The sequence below is a fragment of the Bos grunniens genome, chromosome X (genome assembly GCF_055505025.1).
Source record: "Bos grunniens cultivar Pamir isolate PY7600 chromosome X, Bosgru_T2T1.0, whole genome shotgun sequence".
Classification (NCBI taxonomy): Eukaryota; Metazoa; Chordata; class Mammalia; order Artiodactyla; family Bovidae; genus Bos; species Bos grunniens.
In genome coordinates, this window is record NC_141194.1 from 83,323,277 (window position 1) to 83,341,657 (window position 18,381).

At 36.9% G+C, this 18,381-nt stretch overlaps 1 protein-coding gene across 1 annotated transcript in view; it reads left to right on the plus strand.

Annotated features, from left to right (window-relative positions):
- The window catches only part of TRPC5 (transient receptor potential cation channel subfamily C member 5), a 338,386-nt gene extending 334,028 nt beyond the window's left edge, over positions 1–4,358 (plus strand). The window contains exons 8-11 of the mRNA XM_086388018.1: positions 399–602; positions 836–877; positions 1,687–1,776; positions 3,531–4,358. Coding sequence (XP_086244144.1) covers positions 399–602; positions 836–877; positions 1,687–1,776; positions 3,531–4,223 — 1,029 coding nt within the window. The 3' untranslated portion in view covers positions 4,224–4,358. The remainder of the gene's footprint in view (positions 1–398; positions 603–835; positions 878–1,686; positions 1,777–3,530) is intronic.
- Positions 4,359–18,381: the final 14,023 nt, after the last annotated feature.

Below are 18,381 nucleotides of genomic sequence, written 5' to 3' on the forward strand. Positions count from 1 at the left end.
TAGGAATCCAACTTTATTCTTTTGAATGTGAATAGCGAGTAGTCCCAGTATGCACAACTGATTGACAAAGGTGCAAAAGCAATTCAATGGAAGAACAATAGCCTTTTTAGCAAATGGCAAATGAACACTAACAGGCAAAAACAAAACAAGAAAAAAAACCCTCAATGTAAACTTCACCCCTTAAGCAAAAATGAACTCAAAATTGATCATAGAACAAAACGTAAATGTTGCAACTAGAAAACATGTAGAGGAAAACACTAGAGGGTAAGGTCAGTGTAAATTGAATTTTTATAGCTACTGACATATTTCCCTCTGTAGAAGCAAGTAGAACTTTTAGAATGAGTCATGGGTGCATTTTATACTTTCCCATTCCCCATCTTTGAACTTGTCTTTCACAGGATCATGCTGATATTGAGTGGAAGTTTGCAAGGACGAAGCTCTGGATGAGTTACTTTGATGAAGGTGGCACCTTGCCACCTCCTTTCAACATTATCCCCAGCCCCAAGTCATTTCTATACCTTGGCAACTGGTTCAACAACACCTTCTGCCCTAAAAGAGACCCTGATGGTAGACGAAGAAGGCACAACTTGAGAAGCTTCACAGTAAGGCCTTTAAAAATTGTCTCTTTGTAAAAACAACTGTTTTCTCCTTTCTCTCCTTTGTGACATTCCCTATCTCGAACATCATAAAACTACTCCAACCTACAGATGCTTTGGGGGTTTGTCAAGCAGCAGCTCCTGTGTCATGTTCCAGTCCTAATATTTAGAAATATATTTGAGTGGATGGCCTGCTGGGACACTGCTGATATAAGCTCTCTGTCCATTTTCAATGACAGGAACGCCATGCTGACAGCCTGATACAGAACCAACATTACCAGGTAAAGCTTCTTTATATGAACTAAGCACAGTAGTTCTTGGTCAGTTGTCTGACCTTAGATAAGTCACTTACCCTCCCTGAGCCTCAGTTTCTTCATCTGTAAAATAGGGATGATAAAACTTAACTCAAAGTGTAGTTGTGAGAATTGAGTGGTGAGTACGTTTGTATTTGTGTGTGCATGTGTGTCCTGGCAGTGCCTGACATATTGCATTAAGTGGTGGCTATCATCATCATTGTTACTAACACAAAGTTGAGTGACTATGTGTATACCATTCCCAGGAGGCTAAGTTAAAAGAGGCCATCCCTGTAAAGGAAAAGAACATACTGACTTTAATAAAAAATATCTTGACTATGTAATTATTGGACATCGAAATCAGCAGATTTTGTGACACTGAAGAATGACTTTCTCAACTTTATAAGAGGAAAAAAAACTCTCATCTTACTAGGAGGGTTAAAGTTTAATCCAGCCTGAAAGGAAAGGATACTGACTGTGACCATTCAAGGATTACTCTACTCTGATTATTCTATTAATGTGAATCATGTTTACCTTATGCCTGGGTAGAAAAATTTTCTTTTGGGTGAATTTGATCTCACTGGCCAACTCTGCCACCAAATTTATTTGGACACACAGTAATTCTTCATTTAGCCAGTGGAATTAACTGGGGATTTTGTAGAAAATGGTTGGATCCTGTGAGAATTTTCCAATGCAAAGACAGTCTAGGCATATTTTTTTCTTGTATATGTTCCTTATTGTACTAAGAGTCCAAGAAGGAAACTGAATGCCTTTTCATGTTTTTGTTTAAATTCCAGGAAGTTATCAGGAATTTAGTCAAAAGATATGTGGCAGCTATGATAAGAAATTCCAAAACAAATGAGGGACTAACAGAAGAAAATTTTAAGGTAATTTGGTCATAAAGTGGTTTAATTTCTCATTTCACATTTCTTAAGCATCATTTAATCTTCACAGTATTTGAAGTTTCTGGTGATGGAATTTCAACTGCCTATAATACAGTAAAATCAGTTACAGTTCTTCCAATAGATGAAGAGATTTTACCAATGTTTGTCACACCACCACAGTTATGAATAATAAAAATACACAGTCTTTTAATAGTCTGAGTGTTTCTCAGTGTGGGAATTGAATGCTTTAAATGATATGGCAAGGATGTGTGAGATTTAAAGGTCTTCTTTACTTAAAATATATAATAAAGACAAAAAAAATCTATTATTAAAACTTAACATTTATGATATCCTACCATTACACATTTTTGCTTGTCACACTGGAATGCTATTGGCATCTAGTGAGTAGAGACCAGGGTTGTTGCTAAAAATCCTACAATGCACAGGACAGATCCCTTTAACAAAGAATTGCCACACTCAACATGTCAATTGGTTGGGAAACCCTATCCTAGAACACATATACATTTTCTAAGGAATACATGAAGGCTGTTATCCTAATCTAGACATAACTCACCAGTTGAGGGCCTGCTACATGCCAAACACTCTGCCAGGTAGTTGGAGCACAGTGATGAGCAAGATATAAACAGCCCCTACTCTCTCATGGAGTGACACACAATAATAATACAGGGTGATGAATGACGGAGTATTCTAACAAGAGCAACACAAGGTACTGTGGAGACACAGAAATGAGGGGACACCCAGCTGGGACTTGGGGATTTGAGGTAGGCTTTTCAGAGGAAGCCATGTTCAAGCTGAGGTCTAAAGGAGGAGCTAGTTGGATAGAAGAGTGTTCCAGAGAGAACAGCACATGCAGAGACTCAGAGGCAAGAGAGAATATGTTCATACAGGTGGACAGTGGCAAGCCTGGGGAAAGAGTAGAAAGATATGAAACAGGAGAGATGAACACATACCAGGCCTTGAAAAACCTTGTAGTCTGTGGTATGGCATTTTTCCTTTTTCATAAGGTCAGTGACAAGTTACTAAAAAGTGTTAAGCAAAAGAATTAAATCATCAGATGTAAGCTTTTCAAAGATGGTTTTTAAAAGAGCAATCTAGTATCTAGGCAGCCAGTGAGAGATAGAAGACATTTCACAGGGACTTGGATAAACAGGGTCCCCTGTCCCAAAATGGGGCTTCCCAGGTGGCTCAATGGTAAAGAATTGGCCTGCAATGTAGGAGATGTGGGTTTGATCCCTGGGTTGGGAAGATCCTCTGGAGGAGGAAATGGCAACCAACTCCAGTATTCTTGCCTGGGAAATCCCATGGACAGAGGAACCTGGCCGGTTACAGGCCATGAGATCACAGAGTCAGATACAACTGAGCGACTGAGCACTAGTCTCATCACCTGACATTCCACTTCCCTAGTTTTATTCCTGAGTCCTAAAGCTTTTCCTCTTCTGTATCTTTCTCTATGCAGATGTCGATGAGAGCCAATACACTACTCTAATACTGTCATTGTTGGTTAACATTTCAGTCTGTTGGTGTACTCCTGATAGGGAGGTTCTGAAATCAACTTTACCAATTGCACATTTTTTTCCAATGGCCAGCCCTGCCCACAGATTTGTTACTATGTTTTTCTTGTGGTGGAATAATGTGAGATGTTTCTGGTAGTTCGTATACCTTGTGATTTGCTATGAGACAAAAACCTGGAACATTCCGAAGCTTCTTAACATAACGTGTCTTCTCTCTTGCCCTAGGAATTAAAGCAGGATATCTCCAGCTTTCGATATGAAGTGCTTGACCTCTTGGGAAACAGGAAGCACCAAAGGAGAAGCTTTTCCACTAGCAGCACTGAACTCTCTCAGAGGGATGATACCAATGATGGCAGTGGTGGGGCTCGGGCCAAATCCAAGAGTGTCTCTTTCAATGTAGGCTGCAAGAAAAAAGCCTGCCATGGGCCACCTCTCATCAGGACTATGCCAAGAGTCGGTGGTGCCCAAGGCAAGTCAAAAGCTGAGTCATCAAGCAAACGATCCTTCATGGGTCCCTCTCTCAAGAAACTGGGTCTCCTATTCTCCAAGTTTAATGGTCATATGTCCGAACCCAGTTCAGAGCCGATGTACACAATCTCTGATGGAATTGTTCAGCCACACTATATGTGGCAGGACATCAGATATTCTCAGATGGAGAAAGGGAAAGCAGAGGCCTGTTCTCAAAGTGAAATTAACCTCAGTGAGGTAGAATTAGGTGAAGCCCGGGGCACTGCTCAGAGCACTGAATGCCCTCTAGCCTGTTCCAGCTCTCTTCACTGTGTATCCAGCATCTGTTCCTCAAATTCTAAACTTTTAGACTCCTCAGAGGATGTATTTGAAACGTGGGGAGAGGCTTGTGATCTGCTCATGCACAAATGGGGTGATGGACAGGAAGAACAAGTTACAACTCGGCTCTAAGTCAAGCCGTTATCACATGTCCTGGAACTCAGAAAATTTCTCATTTCTTTGCTCTCAGAGGTGACATAGAATATGATTCCCTCACTGCTCCCCCACTAGACAGGAGAGTGAAACTCCTATTGCTTTCACCATCTTTTATAGCTACATTCATTTTTTTGTTCTTGTTATTAGTATTACTATTATTTGCCTTTTTATACCTATAAAACACTAAGTCCATTTCATAACCAACTGAAGGGGTATTTGCCCCTAATCAGCAGAGGTGCAGTCAGGTGCTTAACCCTTTGGCTTTGCTTTTCTTACCCTTGCTTCCTTGAAGCTCCAGGTGCCACTTCGCTACTGTCGCTGCCGCACAGATTCCTGACCTTCCTTGGGATCTCACACCATTTCCCCACAGGGCTGAGGGCTGTGCTCAGCAGTCCCCACCAGCTATCAGATGAGGCAAACTCACCTGCCTATGTTTGTTGCCCTTCAGTGCTCCACGCTGCCCATTCTGGTTCAATGAACAGCATCAAAGGGAGACTGAATAGACTCCAAAGAATTGTCAGCTTGTGGTTTCTAGGTATAACTGGCTTTCGTATTTTTGTTTTTAAACACTACAACTTCTCCTTACTGTGGGGGCTGTTGAGTTTTTTGTTTCTTAAAGACTTGTGAGTTTCCTAATGTATGCCAGTGACTATTTACCCCCATAGTATATGTCATATCTAATAAGTTAGTGAATTCCTTTCCTGTGTTTGTGTATTTCAGTTAGCTTACTACATCTTAAAATTTGACAGTATCAAGATTAGTATTTAGGATGTGGACTCTTTTTAAAAACTTTTCCTGCACTCTAGCCAATAGTCACTACATCTCATACATTGGTATGAAAAAATAATTAGCTGGCATATTTATAGGGTTCTATCTACTGTTGATAGTTTTAATCATTATTGCTATCAAAAGTATTTCTAAGATAAAAATCTGGATTTGAAAATATTTTATCAGAAAAATGACATCTTGCTGAGGTGTCAGAATCTGAAAACAATTTCATTTTAATTAATTGCTCTCTGATAAAACAAGAACAACAAAACAATTTTAGGTCTAGATAACTTGATTCAAGTTGCAGTTTTACTGCTCAGAGGAAACAGTGGAATTGCATGTGTAAACTGATGTTAAATATATAACATAACAACCCTAGTGAATTCATGGAACTACAAACATGATCCAAATTCTACTGTCTTTAAAGAAAACTGCATTATACACCAAAACAAATTATTTTCCACAGCTTAAGAGTACCTCATCAGAAAACATAGGTTAAGGTTATAAAATGAAGCCCATAATGTGTGTGGTCATAATGTTAGACCTGGTAACCGGTGACTGATTACCTGCTAAACAAGGGTGGTTCTTACCAACATTAGCACAAAGGTATCCCCAACTTACACTCTTAACACATGACCTAAAATAGCTCAAGGTCTGAGTCCTGGTGATTAAATTAACACATAGCTCAAAAACATAAGAAACTTAATTAGTTGTCACCCTGTTCTTGCAAAGGCCAACAGTAATAGGAAACCATCTAAATTTATGTGTATACTTTCTGGCAAAATTTAGTGAAATTCTCAGTGCAAATATGCCGCCAAAATGGTTTTTGACAGTGTAGTTTCTGTTATTTGAATTGATTCCCATTCCAGCCCTAGCTTCAGTGATTGACAAAATATTCTACAGGAAAAAGACACAAACTGGGGATAAAGGGGAAACAAGAGGAGGTATTGAAGAACAAAGTTCAGATCCAGGAAAAAGTGACCAAGAGAACAAGCTGCATCAAGGTCCATTTGGCAAGAGATTATCACAAAATAATTCCTTGATCATACCTGAAGTGATCATTTACTCAAACCTGCTTCTCTAAGTGGGACTATTCTAAGTGGCCCTGACATCAGTAACAGGTTACCTTCCAGAAGGAAGTTTTCTAAAGTTACATATTCAACTTTCCCAGTTTCCAAATTCACTTTGAATAATAAATATAACCTAGGCTACATTTCTTTTCATATTGATGGCACCAGAAACCGATGGCCCTATTTCATCTCTCTTACAAATGCATGTACTTATGATAACCTAGGCTTAATTGTTCCAGCAGTTACTTTATCAGTTTGTCAGAAAATAAGGATAGCCAGGGATAGAGCCATGGTCCAAAATACAGTCTTCTCTATGTGCCAAAGAGAGAATATGTATAAGTCATAATAGCAATCTCTACTACTGAAAGAAACCAGTGTCATATTTCATTCCTTTTCAGATCGTCTCAGGGTTATTGTCTTTATGACGTGAGCTTAAGATTTCACCAGCTATGCTCAGGCCTAGCTGTGTTGGGGATTGAAGCCAGTTAGCGGTTAAAGCTAATCAGTTATTGCCCTAACGTCTATGATGGTGACACCAACATTTTTAATAACTCTAATTCCAGTAGAAAGTAGGAAAGGAAAGAGACTTGTGTTAACTCTGTATCAGCTACTATCAAGAAAGACATTCCAAATCAAATGTTTAACTATGTTCTCTGACCCCAGAGAAGGTATAAGTCAACTTGAGAGTAAATTTATAAACATAAAAGTTAGAAGTAAAAGAACCTTAGTGGGGATCCACTCAATTCTTATTTTACAAATAGAAAGAAAAATGAGGCTCAGAAAATGATAATGACTTGCTCAAGGTCAGAAAGCCAGTCAACAAAGCCAGCTCTTCTAGATCATAGAAACAAGACATTTACTATTAAGCATATATATACAAAAGAGATGTGGAAATGGATTGGCCACTGTACCTTTTTGTTCATTCGCCCAAAATGCCATGAACTCCATAATTTAAGACTGACATATTTATATGTAAAGTTAAAAATGTACTCCAAAGTCAGATATAATAATAAATGATTCAAGAATCACTTTTTGTCTAAATATACTACGGTTCACCTCCACAACAGGTGAACTTCTTATCATTTATGGACACCTATATTTGTTTGATTCCATCATAATTATATTAACTTCTCCTTCATAATAACCCACTCCAGTACTCTTGCCTGGAAAATCCCATGGATGGAGGATCCTGTTAGGCTACAGTCCATGGGGTGGCAAAGAGTCGGACATGACTGAGCAACTTCACTTCACTTCATAATTAGTAAGGGTAAAATTGTTTACAAAGAAAATATCTGATGTATATTCAAAAATGGCCATTGTTGAAGTAGGTCCTCCACTTACAGCTTTAAATCCAGTAGAGTATAAAGAAAAAGGAATGATTCCAAATTCAAAGTCATTACTTTTGGAAGATGTCAAATTTTATAGGGATATAAATCTCCAAGTTATGCTCCTGTCCACTTATATAGGCATACTGGAAAATTTTCTGATTCTTTTTGCCTCTCATAGTCATTTTTCATTCCACTCTGACCTAATTTAGGGCATTTCAGCTAAGTTCAAAACATCTAAACATTTGTCTGCATTTGATTAAAGACACAAACACACACACACATACACACACACACCAAACCGCCCCGCCCCATGGCCTCTACCTTCTGAATGACTTAAAATGAGTTGATAGCTTAGCTAGGAAATATAAATAACCATTTGACATTCATATTGCCTTGTGCTGAGACTGAAGGGTTGTTTTAACTAACAGTTTAAGTGGCCCAGATCTTGGTTTGTTCAACCATTAGGAAAAAGTACTTGAAGTGAGTCAGGCATTCTTTCCTATTTAAAAAGTACACAAGAAAAATTGATCATATTATTTTGGTAATCACATTTCAAAACAGTGTTAGTAAACAGATTGTTTGTATACACACAGCTAATATAAGCTGATGTAGTTATCTGAATCACTTAAATAACCTTCCCATATATACTTGTCAGCTCCCTTCAACCCCAAACCCTGTGGCTTTGCCTCAAATCTGTGTAGATTCTTTCTTTGACATGCTTTATCTAGATAACTGTTCCAAATACACAATTTGTTGGTGTAGAACTAGTCATTGGGAATCGAGTACCCCAATTCAGTGTGAGCGTTACTTTAGTACAGAGAAATGCTATTTCTACTCTATTTCCAAAGACCCTTCCCATCGCTTTTTCCAACAGATGTGGGTCGTGGCTTGCACTTTTTGGGGATGTTTGTAAAAGTGAGAACCTTATCTGTGTGCGCATGTACACACACACACATGCAATGAAACTTAATAGCATTTGATTGCTCTGGCTTGGCCCTTCATCCCTTTTGGTAATTACTAAATCATTTTGAAGGGAGGGAGACAGGAATAGGCTCAATGGAAAGAAACTGCCTGAGATGTGATGAGGAATTGCTAAAATGAACCGCCAAGGCAGCATCCACTGTAGTACAGCTGTTCAAACAGCGCTCAGGACTTGGTGTTTCCAGTTTGAAGGAAAACCAAAGCTTGTCAGTCAGAAGAGAGAACTTACCTATAAAAAAACAAATATATATATTTTTTGTGAATTAAAGTCTGCATAATTCAGATTTACTGTATACTTGCGATATTACTATTCATATGTTGATATGTGGCCTAGGATTTTCATCTATATACTGCATGGTGGTCTAGAGAAGGGGCTGATAGGTGGTTTTGAGAGCTTTAAGAAATTGAATGTTTATTAAGAAATAAAGGAGTTAATTGCTGGAATGATACAGGCAGCTGGCCAGGGTGCTCTAGCATTTTTAAACTCTAGAGTGGATTTGTATCTTATACTTGTTAGTTTATTGGATCTGAGTTGTGGTCTTTTTCTAAAGATATACCATGAGTGTTTGTGGTACTTGAGAGACATGTACATATTAAGAATTATTAATGTTTAAATATAAAATCAAGTGGAATGCCCTTATGCCAAAAGCTCATCTGATGTGCAAACTGTGAAAGTTCTGTAGCAACTTCTCCTTATTATCCAAATGAAAGGCAATTTCCATAGTAACAAAAAGAGCCTGCAAATTTTGGTCATTGTAATCAACCTTCATCAGTCCATCACTATAGCACACATTTGCCCTAACCTCATCCCTCACCCTCAAAAAAAAAAAAAAAAAAAAAGCCTCCTGACAACTCCAAATGACTTGACAGAACCAAAACAAACTAAAAGAAGAAGAAAGGCCTGCAGTGTGAATGCCATTTTCAGCAATGTGCAGGGCATTTTTCTCTTTGACTTTGTCTATGAGCAAGTTCCAGAGCCACCTAACACCCCAGGAGCTGCACTTCAACACAGGCATACACACGAGACATCACCCTTGGAGGCAGTGTGACTTTTATTTTAGCCTGTGATAACCAACCATTTGCAAGTACACTTAAGCTAGGTTTGGCCATTTTGTCTTGTCCCACAATGTTCAATATATCCCACAATACTCATTGGGACTCATCACCTTCTAACCTAGTAACCCTCTTGACAAATCTCTGGTCTTATACAACCCTTAAAACTGACCCTTGGGTGACAAGACAAAAAGGAGGCTTTGGGCTTTTATGGGGAGTGCTTGAGGTACTTGGTGTGGTAAAGAGATAATCGGAAAAGCTTTCAAAGTAAGGACTAGATAGATAAGCACTTTAAAATGTAGTGCTGAATCATCACACCGTCAAACTTTTTCAATAACCAAACTGAGGTGGCACTCCTTGATTTTTAAAATATGTAGTTTCTGGATTAAAATATTAACATCATCATTTTCTCCCTTAACACAACCCGAAGCACAATAGTATATGCAAACTATCTCTGAAAAAACTGCAAATCTTTTTTCAAAGGTTGAGTTATATATATATTGAGATTGAATTTCAGATCACAGCACATTCTCACCTTGTGATCACTGTATTCCTAAATTCAACACATCAGACTCATAGTAAGGTTACATTTTAAATTGTACAATATCACTGTCTTTTATAAATATGTACATATGACCAATTACTGAAAGGAATGATTTTCCCACATTTTATCTAAGAAATGAAATTAATTTACCAAAACTCTACAGAAAAGAGAAATAAAAGGTAAAAGTGGGAGAGGGTAGTATGGAAGAAAGCTAGATTCTATATCTGATGTCATAGTTTGAAAGTGAAAGTTGCTCAGTCGTGTCTGACTCTTTGAGACCCCATGGACTATACAGCCTATGGAATTCTCCAGGCCAGAATACTGGAGTGGGTAGCCTTTCCCTTCTCCAGGGGATCTTCCTAATCCAGGGATTGAACCCAGGTCTCCCACATTGCAGGTGGGTTCTTTACCAGCTGAGTCACAAGGGAAGCCCAACAATAATGGAGTGGGTAGCCCATCCCTTCTCCAGCGGATCTTCCCAACCCAGGTATTGAACCGGGTCTCCTGCACTGCAGGTGAATTCTTTACCAACTGAGCTATCAGGGAAGCCCCTATCATAGTTTGGCCTCATAATTTAGGATAAACATATAAAGTGAGATTATAAAATGAGACTGGTATTTTCATAAACATGGCAATTAATATGCCCAAATTAATGTTGTTCTTCAAAATTCTTCAAAGTAGCCACCTTAAGGTGTACCCATATTCGAATACTGACATTACTCAAACCATCATGGACTCCTGCTTTGGGGAGGATGTTCAAAATACACAATACAATCTCTGAATACCCTCAATGGTAGAAAATCATAATCTTATAAAATTAAATTCCAAGAAACAGTCAAAACTAATTTTAGATTCATACTTGATAAAAATTTGGACAATTGGGGTTAGTTCTTTTTCTGGTAAAAAATAATTTTCAACTGCTGTCACACAATATGCACTTTAATAGGCACAATTATAAAACAAGTTTCTTGTGGGGTTTGTGAAGTAACCTGAAACTGTTCTTTGGAATCTCGTTTTTTCCTTATCAGCTCTGAGGAATAATTTGTGTACAACTACCTGCATCCATTTAAAGTGTACAATTCAGTTGAGTTTCACAGTTGTGTATATCCCTAGAATCATCACCACCAAAATGAAGATGCAAAAATTTCCATCAGGCCCAAAAGAAGCCTTGTTCCTCTTTCAAGTCTGCAATCTAGTTTCAAACATGCTTGGAACAGTGCCAGCCTTACTGGAATAAGTTTATAGCTTCCCAAGGAGGAAACATTAAAGAACACCATGTTTAGATATAGAACCATCATTGATTTGAGAACAACCTTAATGACTTAGCTCTTGAAATATTTGTATTTAAACAGTAAAACACATTCCAATTTCCAATGGCTTATGTTGTAAATAAACTCAGAATTGGCTTCCCAAACTTTGTTTGATCCATAAGAAATCATATTTTATAATACACAGGCTCTGACAGCTAGGCTGTTAGCAGGAAGAAAGAGCAGTAAAGAAAAGCCCTAGCTGCCCCAGAAAATTGAGGGGAGGGTTTTGGATTCAGAGGTGCTCTAGTAACAGAAATAGGGGGCAGTGCTAAAGGGAAGATGGCAACAGCTAGCTGAAATTTCAGGTCATTTGAAAATCACATGTTAACACTTGGTATTTCCTATATAAAATATAGTCATATTATTTGAAGTACAGGTTCATCCAATTTTGGTCTCATCTTGCAGGACTTCCTTTTACAATATGTATTAAGCAATCGGTTTAAATAACCAAAGCAATGTAGCCTGTGGTCCAATAAGCAGAGTGGTAACTGTGCTTTGTATATACTTGGGCAGGAGAAGCAGTCAGAATCCTTGAGTGTCTAGTAGGATTCACTGAAACCAATCACACTAAAATGAAGGTTGTGTGAACTCAAGAGGAAACCTTGAAACCCAAGGGGTTAATACATTAGTCTGTAGTTTTCTTAATGTTAAAGAAAATCCAATAAATTATTAACCTAAAAACTTTTAACTGTTCAAATTACTCTTCTAGCATAGCAAAAGTAAACCCGTACGTTCTCTAGTGAAAACATTTTAATTTGTCTGTTTCTTATAACATAAATGCATACCAGTGGTAGGATTCAAGAAAATATCACTATTTAAACTCCTCACAGGATTCAAGATTTCTCAAAAACAGGTTGAAACTGAGGATGAAGAATTTCTTCCTATTCAAAACAACGAATGTAGTTTGGAGCCAACATTTGAGGAAGATAAAGAATACTTTTAGTAAACACAGGCAGTGTTTAATTAACTTTCTTAGCCTAGTTGGAGGCCCCAATTACACATCACACCACACAGAAAATGTATGCATCAAACTTCAGGTTAAAATTGTATCTCCTGAGCTTAATCATGAAAAGGGAAAATTCTAAATGTTTGTGTAAATGGCATTTTGGCTTTACAGACTATTTTAAAAGCTAAAAACTTGAGAAAACTATTACTTTTATTTAAATATTTTCTGTAGGAAGCGCAAAGCTGTCATCCTTAAATGTGTTAAAACGTATCTTGTACAATAAAAAGATTTTGTGTGTTTTTAGCTTCAGTATAAACAAAAATAAAGCATTTACTTTTTCCTCTGAAATGTATGGCTGCTGAGATTTAAGGTGTTCTTTTCCTCCCTTTTGCAACATAATCATTTCTAGCCACCTATTGTTAATAAACATTTGTGAACAACGATGGATTTTACACTATAATTTAACCAGAATACACACTTAAGGGAGACCTCCACCATCCAATATATTTTTAAAAAGTAGATGATTAAGAATAAACATAACTCTAACTTTTATACTTCCCATTAAATAAAGCTGTGTTAAATATTTAGAAAACTGCAAGCATTCATAAACAACTTTGAGATGATGAATGAAGGGACCAGTACAGCTACAACTTACAATACTGACAAAACTGAGTATCCAAAGAATGATACATGTTGTAGAGAGCTATTTCAACCTGTGGATCAGTGAGAAGAATCATAAACTGGGGTTAGGCTGGTCATTAATAAGCTAGTATAATCTGAGTACATTTGGGTAATATTTTCTGAAACTATCAGTTGACATTTCTTTTCAAGTTTTTTTTTTTTTTTCTGTAGTCATGTACTCTTTAGCAATTAGCTTTCCCCTAATTAATTCAGATTCCTAAAAATTTGTCTTTTATTTTACATAATTAACTTTTAGGCCATCAGAGCATTGGTTAGGATATCAGACCAGCTTAACGTTCAAATAATTCATTCCAAGTGCTGGCCTAATTATTCTAAGTGTAACTGGGTATAGAACATTTATACATTGGTTAGATAAGACAATTAAAAAAGCAGTAATATATCTAGAAAAGATGTGCAACCACTATATGCAAACTCCAACAACTCAATAACAAAAACACAATTTGAACAATTTCAAAAAGAAATATATATGCCAAGTGAAGAAGCAGATGGAAAAGTGTTAAATTACAGGGAAACGCAAATTAAAACCACGAGATAACACTTACTACCAAACCCATCAGAATGGCTAAAATCACAAAGACCAATACCACCAAATGTTGATGAGGATGAAAAACAACTAGAATTCTCATATGTTGCTGATGAGACAACAAAACGGTACAACCATTTCAGGAAAATTTCCTGCATTTCTGTACTAGTCATATACATAACTTATGATCCAGTAATTCCAGGAAACATTAAAACAAATGCTCACAAGATGACTTGTACAAAAATGTTCATAGCAACTTCATTCATATCTAAAACCTGGAAATGGCCCAGGTATCCACCAACAGGAGAATGAATAAATAAACAATGGCTTTTGTGTACAATGAAATGCTGCTCAGCAATAAAAAGAATTATATACATACACCATGGATGAATTCCAAATACCTATGCTAAACAAGTCTTACACAAAGGAGTGAATGCTCTGATTCATTTACTTACACTTTGAAAAACAAACTATGATAGGAGAAAAATCAGAAGAAACAGTGGTTGCCTAGGGGACTGGGACGGGGGAAGCAGTGATTGACTGGGAAGGAGCATGAGAGAATTTTCTGGAGTGATGAAAATATTATCTTGATAAAGGCCTGGATTTCACGGATGTGTTATTTGTAAAAAGTTCATTGTATCAAACACTTTAAGATTTGTGCATTTCATCACATGTAAACTTTTTTTTTTTTCTGAAAAGAACCTTAAAAAAAATGAACCTTTAACACATACTAAACTGTAGTTAACAATATGTATGCTTAAATGTTTAGTGGGGAAATGTATTTAAGTCTGCAATTTTCTTTATAATCATCAAAAAATAGGATTTATAGATGGGTATGTAAAAAAGTAAGTGTAGTAAGATGTTAATTATATAATCTAGGTGGTGAATATATAGATGTACACTGCACAATTATTTCAACTTTTCTGTCTAAAATTTTCAATAATAAAATGCTGGAAAAAATAAGCAGCAATTCAAGAAAAGAACTAGGTTAATAAAAGCCAAAACTACACCATGCTTCAAAAAATTCAAAACAATTAGGAGGAAGAAAACTTCTTGAATAATTGAAGCTATTTGAGCAAAGTTAAAAGAGAGAAAGAAAACTAGAATTTCAACTGCTGATGCAACCAAAACAGCTGAATAGAAGTTTGTTTTTTTTGTAGGGTTATACATGTAGTAGAACTTTTATTGTGGTAAGAACACATACCATGATATTTCCCTCATAGTATTTTTAAGTGTACAATACAGTTTTGTCATCCATAGGCAAATGTTGTAGAGCGGATCTCTGGAACTTCTCTTGTGTTACTGAAATTTACCAAGAAAAAAAATTGTTACTTGGATCTGGTTAATACACTAGCAAGGACATAAAACAGTTTAAGTCAAGAAATTTAATACCTTAGTATTATGGTAGAATTTTTTTCTGTGATTCTGCAAATTATTTAATAACCTATATTAAATTTCTTAGAAAGAGCCATAATATCTGCAAGAAAATGTTTACTAGTTGATTAGGAAAAGGGGCTGAACACCCATATAAAATCTATTATTAATAGTTGGCATGAGAAAAAGAAATGCAAAAAGGCAAAATGGTTGTCTGAGGAAGCCTTACAAATAGCAGAGAAAAGAGAAGCTAAAGGCAAAGGAGAAAAGGAAACATATACCCATTTGAATGCAGAGTTCCAAAGAATAGCAAGGAGAAATAAGAAAGCCTTCCTCAGTGATCAATGCAAAAAAAATAGAGGAAAACAACAGAATGGGAAAGACTAGAGACCTCTTCAAGAAAATTAGAGATACCAAGGGAACATTTCATGCAAAGATGGGATCAATAAAGGACAGAAATGGTATGGACCTAACAGAAGCAGAAGATATTAAGAGGAGGAGGCAAGAATACACAGAACTATACAAAAAAGACCTTCACAACTCAAATAACCACGATGGTGTGATCACTCACCTAGAGCCAGACATCCTGGAATGGGAAGTCAAGTGGGCCTTAGGAAGCATCACTACGAGCAAAGTTAGTGGAGGTGATGGAATTCCAGTTGAGCTATTTCAAATCCTAAAAGATGATGCTGTGAAAGTGCTGCACTCAATATGCCAGCAAATTTGGAAAACTCAGCAGTGGCCACAGGACTGGAAAAGGTGTTTACATTCCAAGCCCAAAGAAAGGCAATGCCAAAGAATGCTCAAACTACTGCACAATTGCACTCATCTCACACGCTAGCGAAGTAATGCTCAAAATTCTCCAAACCAGGCTTCAACACTATGTGAACAGTGAACTTCCAGATGTTCAAGCTGGATTTAGAAAAGGCAGAGGAACCAGAAATCAAATTGCCAACATCCGTTGGATCACTGAAAAAGCAAGAGAGTTCCAGAGAAACATCTACTTCTACTTTATTGACTACACCAAAGCCTTTGACTGTGTGGATCACAACAAACTGTGGAAAATTCTTAAAGAGATGGGAATACCAGACTACCTTATCTGCTCCTGAGAAATCTGTATGCAGGTCAAGAAGTAACAGTTAGAACTAGACACAGAACAATAGACTGGTTCCAAATTGGGAAAGGAGTATGTCAGAGCTGTATACTGTCACCCTGCTTAACTTATATGCAGAATACATCACGCAAAATGTTGGGTTGGATGAAGCACAAGCTGGAATCAAGACTGCCAGGAGAAATATCAATAATCTCATATATGCAGATGACACCACCCTTACAGCAGAAAGCAAAGAAGAACTAAAGAGCCTCTTGATGAAAGTGAAAGAGAAGAATGAAAAAGTTCACTTAAAACTCAACATTCAAAAAACTAAGATCATGGCATCTGATCCCATCACTTCATGGCCAATAGACCAGGAAACAATGATAGACTTTATTTTGGGGGGCTCCAAAATCACTGCAGATGGTGACTACAGCCATGAAATTAAAAGATGCTGGCTCCTTGGAAGAGAAACAGTGACAAACCTAGACAGTATATTAAAAAGCAGAGACATTATTTTACCAATAAAGGTCCATCTAGTCAAAGCTATGGTTTTTCCAGTAGTCATATATGGATGTGAGAGTTGGGACTATAAAGAAAGCTGAGCACTGAAGAATTGATGCTTTTGAACTGTGGTGCTAGAGAAGACTCTTGAGAGTCCCTTGGACTTCTAGATCAAACCAGTCAATCCTAAATGAAATTAACTCTGAATATTCATTGGAAGGGCTGATTCTGAAGCTGAAATTCCAATACTTTGGCCATCTGATGCAAAGAACTGACTCATTGGAAAAGATCCTGATGCTGTGAAAGATTGAGGGCAGGAGAAGGGGACAACAGAGGGTGAGATGGTTGGATGGGATCACTGACTTGATGGACATAAGTTGAGCAAGTTCCGGGAGTTGGTGATGGACAGGGAAGCTTGGCATGCTGCAGTTCATGGAGTTGCAGAGAGTCGGACATGACTGAGTGACTCAACTACTATGACAGCATGTCTAAAATCTTATGTTTCTTTTCAGGATTCAAGGCAAAATATTTAAAAATTTGAACTTTGACTAACTGTATAATCATTCTCTCTCTAGATGGTCAGTTTCCAAGGCAGTTTTTCTTCAACTAGTATGAAAGTTTTCAAACACAAAAGTAGAGAGAATAGAACAATGAACTCAAGTTTCAATATTTATAAATGTGCAGCTTACCTTTCATCTTTAAACACCATTCCCCAGATTATTTTGATGTGATACCCAAAATACTCTAAAGCAGTTCTACTGCTTTATGCTTTTACAGGTCTTATAGCTTTTTTAGATACTCTAAAGCAGTTTTAGTCACATGTAGGTAGTTACCTAATCTCAGGTCCATCCTTTCCCAAAGCTTTATCTCCCCATATTCAGACATCCTACACATCCCTGAAAATCCCTTTGATAACTGAGGCAGAAGAGAAGACAAGTGTTCTAAATGAAGTTGCTCAAACTGAAATTTAACATTCTAGGTAAGATGGGTGAAACAAGAGGTTGCCTTTTGCTGTATGAGTTCTCCTGAATTCTCATTATAAATGGAAATATAAATGGCTTCAAAGAGGTTTCCTGTAAAATGGACTAAGTCTGCCCCAGATTTAGAAAAATCTAGGTTAAGTTCACCCTCCTCCAATGGACCATTTCATTATTCATGGAGATTTATGTCTGAATTAAGTTCTGAATATATGCTGTTTGCATAAAAATCATAATGTATGCTTATACCTTTATTTCCAAAGCTAATTAAAAGGTTATGCCTTGTTTTAGGCTCTAAGGAAACAAAAGATGTTTTAAATTCAGAAATCTTGAATTTCAACAGCAAAACAGAATCAATCTTTTCATCTGCTCTTAATCAAGGCAGAAACCCACAATTAGTTTTAAGAATAAATATACACTGCATAAAAATTAATTCTAATGGTTTTTCCTCACTATGGAAATGAAACAGCTTTCTACTTCTGGTGTAAATCAAATTTATCTCAGGAAAAGGGTCAAAGTAAAGGGTCCAGAACAAACCACAGTGCCTTTATATCCTCCTTACCCTAATAATTCTAAATGGATGAAATCTGGGTATAACAGCCGATAAAAGAAAGGATGCCTTTTGTAACATTAATCATAACTAAAGAGCCGATATATAAAAAGTCTACCACAGTAGTAGACTTATGTTGTATATACTTATGAGTATACAACTTATGTTGTATATACTTATGTATACTATATATATTATATATACACTATATATAATACATTATATATATATACTCTATATAATATATACACTTATATACACTATATGCTTATAATATATGTTGATCAAACATACATCTTTTATTGTTGTTCAGTTGCTCAGTCATGTCCAAATCTTTACAACCCCATGGACTGCAGCACTCCAGGCTTCCCTGTCCTTCATTGTCTCTCAGAGCATTCTCAAACTCATGTC